This window comes from Gymnoscopelus microlampas, assembly GCF_963454915.1.
Source record: "Gymnoscopelus microlampas genome assembly, chromosome: 10".
Classification (NCBI taxonomy): Eukaryota; Metazoa; Chordata; class Actinopteri; order Myctophiformes; family Myctophidae; genus Gymnoscopelus; species Gymnoscopelus microlampas.
Window position 1 is genome coordinate 51,962,536 of NC_139947.1, and position 7,500 is coordinate 51,970,035.

The 7,500-nt window shown below is 44.9% G+C and overlaps 1 protein-coding gene across 1 annotated transcript in view; it reads right to left on the minus strand.

Moving 5' to 3' along the window:
* The window catches only part of nol4la (nucleolar protein 4-like a), a 57,504-nt gene that overhangs the window by 35,293 nt on the left and 14,711 nt on the right, over positions 1-7,500 (minus strand). The window contains exon 2 of the mRNA XM_084068481.1: positions 1,236-1,391. Coding sequence (XP_083924607.1) covers positions 1,236-1,391 — 156 coding nt within the window. The remainder of the gene's footprint in view (positions 1-1,235; positions 1,392-7,500) is intronic.

The window sequence follows — 7,500 nt, forward strand, 5'->3', positions numbered from 1 at the left end:
TGTAGAATATCTTGAGACAACTTGTTGTGATTTGGCACTATAATATAATTGAATTGAATTAATTCAAATGAGAAACAAATATGAACTCCCCATAATGTGTTGAGATGTTCTTAGTTTTGCTTTTTACCCCTTTTTTCTCCCCAATGTAGTCTTTAGGCCATGGGTTCCCAAACTTTTCAGCCCGCGACCCCAAAATAAGGCGGAAATTGACTCGCGACCCCACCTAAACCTGGAGGTCATTTATGCACATAAACTTGCACGTTCGGTGCGCATTTGTAATGTGTTAAAATGGTAAAATGTACCATTTGTGATCATTTTAGATGGTATTTCATCCATTCTGTTGAATAAAAAGTAAAAAAAAAAAAAAAAAAAAAATGTTTTTTTTTTTTTTTTTTTTTTTTAATGACCCAAAATAATTTCGCGACCCCACGTCAGTCTCCCGCGACCCCAAGTGGGGTCGCGACCCCTACTTTGGGAACCCCTGCTTTAGGCCAATGAATTCCTCCCCACACACATTTCTGTGTGTTGCCACTGTTGTTGTATCCTATACTGACTGCCAGTGAGGAGCCCCTACCGGCAGGACGTAGGGCCTTCGTCCTACTCCTCCCACCCAACACTCCCTGCTGACAGGCTCCACCCCCCCAGCCGATAGTAGTACGTGCAGGGGCGTCACGGCCATTCACTGTGTGTACGACGCGACACCCTCACTCTCACAGATCCGTGATTTCATACCCTCCACTTTTTGAAAAAATAAAAAATATGTATTTTTTTTTATAATAAAACGGTAAAATCAGGCAAAAATAAGAATTAAATAACTTAACCCTAACCCTAAAACCGAAATAAAGTAACCAAAACACAAAAAAAACTAACAAAATCCGCCCAAAAAACTTTTCAAAAAATTTGAAAATACAGAATTTGTTTACATTTGACAGTTACAAATGTTTTTCACGCTTTTTGAAAAATAGCAGATCTACAAGCTCATAGCGCGGCACTCGGGGCCGCGCTATGAGCTTGTAGATCTGCTATTTTTGAATAGCCAAAGTGTAAAGTAAGGGGTATAGTCCACTGAAAGTCCATCCCCCCCACCTTCTGAGAGCCTGTGACGTCCCTGAGTACGTGCAGTGACAAATATCACCCTCCCGGCTTCTCTCCCGCGAACACGGGCCAATCGTGTTAATGAAAATGCTACGCCGAGCGCCCGCCCGCCCAGTGTGTTGAGATGTTAACGTCCTCACCGCTTTGTAGGTCTTCTTCTGGCCTGCGTGTTTGGGCGCTCTGCCGGGGTCAGCACCCATCTCCACGTGCATGGCATAGATGATGTCAAAGAAGTCCTCCACCACCGCCACGCGCTTCAGCGACGAGTTGTCCTGCACCGAGCCGCCGTCTGAACACTGGAGGAGCACACATAAACTCTGTGTTAGTGTTTAGTATCTGAACACTGGAGGAGCACACATAAACTCTGTGTTAGTGTTTAGTATCTGAACAGTGGAGGAGCACACATAAACTCTGTGTTAGTGTTTAGTATCTGAACACTGGAGGAGCACACATAAACTCTGTGTTAGTGTTTAGTATCTGAACACTGAACACACATAAACTCTGTGTTAGTGTTTAGTATCTGAACACTGGAGGAGCACACATAAACTCTGTGTTAGTGTTTAGTATCTGAACACTGGAGGAGCACACATAAACTCTGTGTTAGTGTTGAGTATCTGAACACTGGAGCAAGTGGCGTGCACAGCCATTTTGAGGGGCAGGTGCTCGAGTAAATTATACTTTTTTTTGTTTACTTGGTCTGCTCTTTTTTCCCTCTACACCTATACCTCTTTGCCAAAAATAGCCGATCTACAAGCCCACAAGCGCGAGGCGTTGTGGGCTTGTAGATCTGCTATTTTTGGCTAAAGTTCTCCTCAGAAAAGGGATGCTAGGTTTCGAGTGGTTATGGTAAAAAGAAAAATCATAATCACATAAAGATTTAGCGGACCTCCTGTAGTAACTCTGAGGACCCCCTAGGGGGTCTGAACACTGAACACACATAAACTCTATGTTATCATTGTGTATCTGAACGCTGGAGCACACATAAACTCTCTTGGTAATCACAGACTTTGCCCAGTGATTGGTTGATCATGACCCAAATGTTTGTATATAAGTAACTTTGTCAGAATGCTGTATTATGCCTGAAGAAGGTCGACTGAAACGTTGCTTCTCCTTCAATATATCTGCTCCTGTACCGTGCAGTTTGGCAGTGTGCAGGACAGGTGTATTCTTTTATTATGGATGTGCACCTGTTTGCCTACGCATCTGCTCTTCCAGCTTGTATTCTAGGTGTGAGAAAGTTTTTCTCAAAAGTTAATACTAAAATTAATCATTTTGGATTTTTTTTTTAAGTATTGTGTTCTGGGGGTCCCTGGCACAAAATATTTTCAGATCAGTTTGGGGGTCCTTGACGCGAAAAGGTTTGAGAACCCCTGACTGTCTGTGAGCTGCAGAACGGAGGCAAATGCAACATGTGTCTGTACTGTACTGTACTGTACTGTACTGTACTGTACTGTACTGCAGGGGTCTTCAATGTTTTCAGGCCAAGGACCCCCTAGCTGAGAGAGAGATGAAGCAGGGACCCCCTACTCTATATTGTATAAAATTGTGTTTCAGATTAAAGTTTTTTTTTTACTTAGTCTGCTATTTTTTCCCTCTACACCTATAGCCTCTTTGCCAAAAAATAGCCGATCTACAAGCACTCAACGCCTCGCAGCGCGAGGCGTTGAGAGCTTGTAGATCTGCTATTTTCGGCTAATGTTCCCCTCAGAAAATGAATTTTAGGGTGCAAGTGGTTAATGTTAAATAACTAAATCATATCACACAAAGATTTGGCGGACCCCCTGTAGTAACTCTGAGGATCCCCTAGGGGTCCCGGACCCCCTGTTGAAGACCCCTGCTGTACTGTACTGTACTGTACTGTACTGTACTGTACTGTACTGTACTGTACTATACGACACCAGTAGCCCAACGGACCACAGGTGGTCCATGGCATAATAATTACAGGTGGTCCAAAGGAAATGTGTTTCTGGAGAGACAGGGTCCAGGGTACTGAACAAAACACTCTGTATAGCAGTGTTTACTGTCACAGTGTTTGAGCTTCAACCTTTTAACCGAAAAACTTCAGTCCCTTGAATGTGTTCTTCAGAGTAAATACACACAGAGAACCCTCTGTGATGTGGAGCATAAAAGCTGTCTGTGGTTTATGAGTCATACTGAAGCTCAATAAACACTCTCCCAGGGTCTCCTCACACACACACACACACACACACACACACACACACACACACACACACACACACACACACACACACACACACACACACACACACACACACACACACACACACACACACACACACACACACACACACACACACACACACACACACACACACACACACACACACACACACACACACAGTAGAACAGACACTGCTTGTTGCATGCTCTTTGCTTCCATTGTCTCAGGTACAGGTGTCCTTGTTGGGACATCACACATTCTCTCTCTCTCTCTCTCTCTCTCTCTCTCTCTCTCTCTCTCTCTCTCTCTCTCTCTCTCTAAACAAACAGTGGGTCGGACTCGTGACCCGTTATTGGGTTGCAGCCACATTTTTATGGGTTGTGAGTAAATATCCCTCTTTGTTATGTTTTGTATATCATATATAATTGTAAAATATTTTCAAAAATTAAAAAAAGTTGTTGTTTTTTTCTCCCTGTGAAGTTTCAATAAATGTCACATATTTTTTCAAAAGAATTTCAGAAAAAAAACAATAGTGCAAATAGCAGATCTAAAATCTAACAAGCTTGTAGATCAGCTATTTTCACTGTTTTTGAAGCAGGACTGTATCTTTTAGGTCTCAAGCTTAAAACATTTGGGAATCAGCGACTACAGCTGTCCTGCAGGGCCATGCAGAGACCCTGGAGCAGTGTTGCCTGATTTTGTGAGAGAAATAAGCAATAAGCGGGTCTAGGAAAACAAGCCCAAAAGAAGCGACTATTATAGGCCACATGAGCACTTTAAACCTGTATACTGTACATCGGCTATTTGAAAATAGCCGATATACTAGCTCACAACACGTTGGGATGCGACGCGTTGTGAGCTTGTAGATCAGCTATTTTCAAAAAATCTTGAACACAAATCTGGTACGGGGGCTCCATGGCACAAAACATTTTCAGATGGGGGTTATAGGGACAAACACTTATTAATTTGGGGGTCCATGACGTGAAAACATTTGAGAACCACTTGGTAGCAACAAGCCCAAATAAACAACTACACTTTAGAAACAAGCCCCAAAAGGCCATAGAACTCCCCCCCCCTCCTCTCTCTCCTCTGCCGCCTGCATCTCTACCACAAACAGCCTAACATGTTCACTTTAGGATGAGGGCAAACTAAAGCTAGGAGCCACTTAAGCCACTACTTAATCATCACATTGATTGGAAATAGGGGGGAAACAATTAGCCTGACTCTGTACAAACCAAGCTAACAGAAGCTCATGAAATAAACACTGATCTGATCAGCACAAAACGTGACGTGTAAAAGCAACAATGTGTTGATGTAAACACAGTGAACTCAACATGCTTTATGAGCACCTTTCTGAAGTTGTTAGCAATGGAGCTGCAAGCTTAACAAGGTGGGAGGGGCATGTCAAAGTCATTTGGAAAATAAGTGAACATTTGTAGAATAACTATTGGTTAATGTAATAATGTCTGAGTCAAATACACTCCTCTCTTTCGTATGACATTTGTCATACCCTACTGCAGATATTCTGACTCCTAATTTGCATTTGTTTGTTTGAAGGACAAATTGGCTGGTTTGTGGCTGGGGGGTAGGAATAGTTGAAAGATAGGTGTTTTCTGCCCCTGGCTGAACAAAGGTAATTATAATCCTCTTTGTTTTCAGGTGTTTATCAATGTTAATGAAGCTGTTGGGTTGGAGGAGGGATTGCACTATGTTGCCATTTTGGTGATGGGTATATAAGTCACTTGCTTTCAGTGTGTTCTTTGAGTTCAGACTGGTAGTTGCATACATTTCTTGTCCTGCTGAAATTGTAAGTTTGAAGCTCCTTTTTGATATCAGAAATATATCTCCGATTCCTCTAAAACCGTGACTTTGTCTGTGCCTCATTTTGTCTATCTTGTTTGACTGAGTTCCCATTCAGATTCTGCTTTAACAGGCACTATGACATCACTGCATCAGGTGAAAAGTCAAACTAAAAACAGGCTCATTCTAATTATAATACAATCATAAATGATCATTATGATAGTGAAATTATTATCATTTGTCAAATGTGTTCTTGTTAGGGGCCATGGGTGTTGGGAAAGCCATGAAAAAACTGTCCTGGTTGGGACATCAGTTTACAAAGTATTGAGGGTTTAAGTCGATAAATGTCTGAAGATACACATTTAACACAAATCTAGTATGTAGTGGGGGTCCCTGCTTCATCTCTCTCTCAGCTAAGGGGTCCTTGGCCTGAAAAACGTTCACCCCTAGGGGTCCCGGACCCCCTGTTGAAGACCCCTGCTCTAAACATAACCAGTGCAGCCAGCCGTCCTGCCTCCCGTATACCGCTGACCCTGTCGCCATAGAAACTGCAGGGCTCTCTCTGGGCAGGTGTGCAGGGCAGAGGGTCATGTGACTGTGGAGCAACAGCACACACACACACACGCACACACACACACACACACACACACACACACACACACACACACACACACACACACACACACACACACACACACACACACACACACACACACACACACACACACAGCTGTGTGGAGCAGGACAACACGCTCCCTCCATACCACACACACACACGCACACACACACACACACACACGCACACAAGCCCCAACATGGGGCTGCTGTGACGGGCTGGGCTGCCTCTTGCTGCGTTACACTGGAAGATGCAAAGCTACAGGCTATACAGTACCATCCATTTACAATGGAAGCTACAGGCTACACCAGTGGTTCTCAAACTTTTTTCATGTCAAGGACCCCCTAGTTGACACTTATTACCCCGCGGACCCCCATTTGAAAAGATAAGCCAGGGACCCCCATAAGAGAAGGTTTTTACGGCTCTCTAGCAGTGATTCTCAACCATTTTAATTTCAAGGACCCCCAGTTTGACATGCATTAGGCTACGGACCCCCATTTAATGGCATTTATACCTCTGGGACCCCAATTCACATTGTAAAACCAATGTTAATTTAAGTTACAGACCCATAAGGGTCCATTTGGTTCCTGTCCATCATTTAGCTGGGGACCCCCTGGAACCCCCTCAAGTACCCCTGGGGGTCCCCGGACCCCACTTTGAGAACCGATGGGCTACACCATTCATTTCCAATGGAAGCCAGAGACATGAAGATACAAAGGTAGCTACACCTCACGTTTGTAGCTGCTACAACATCTACAAAGCTACAGACCAAGTTAGGTTCAAATGGAACCAAATGGACCCTTACAGATCTGTAACTCTGAGGGTGTACCATTTGTACACTCTCAGAGTTAGAATGTTTCAGAACCACTGACATAGGGTCTAAGAAGTTTAACGTGGTTAAACTGATTGTGATATGGGGGAAGGGGTTCTGGGTGGGGGTTGGGACAGGGTTCTAGGATGGGAATGGGTTCTAGGTGTGTGTGTGTGTGTGTGGGGGGTGGGGGGGGGCCCCCCACAGGTTAGGAAGTTGCTCCCCCAGAAAGCGAACGCGGAGCAGCAGCAGCTCCTCCCATGTCTTCCTGGGGGTCATGTGACATATCACTCTGTGTCTCCTCCTCGCTCGCTCTCTCTCTCTCTCTCTCTCCCCAAGTGCTGCGAGGTAATGATGGTTGCCATGGCAACTAAAACCAGCTCACAGAGCCGGTTTGTTTTAATCCGGCCCTCTCTCTCTATACCTCTCCCTCTTTCTCTCTCTTTTTCTTTCTCCAATTCTCTCTCTCTCTACCTCCCTCTCTTTCTCCCTCTCCATCCCTCTCTACTTCTCTCCCTCCCTCCCTCCCTCCCTCCCTCTCTCTCTCTCTGTCCCTCTCCCTCATGATCCCGCTCATCCCCCCGTCTCTCTCTCAGCAGCACTGTGGCGCTGTCAGCACACGGGCCACATATATAATAATGCTAATAAATGAAATAACAGTCCATGGTCCAACAGCTCATCATCATCAGCGTAGAGTCTATCTCCACCACAAGGTGTGTATCATCATGGCTCCGCGGATGACATCACCGCTGTCACTCGGGACAATGGTGTCAGGTCCATTCACGCTGGATTTAGATAATCCCACCGTGCATCCCGCGGGCTGCACAGCGCAGCACAGAGCACCCGCACCTCACTGTGTGTGTGTGTGTGTGTGCCTCCTCCTCCTCCTCCTCCACACTATTGTGCCGACCCCCACAGAATATCCAGCAGTGCTACGGGATATTCTGAAGCAGGATATTCTTGGGCTTCTTATCGAGGATCCTGGCAGTGCAGAAA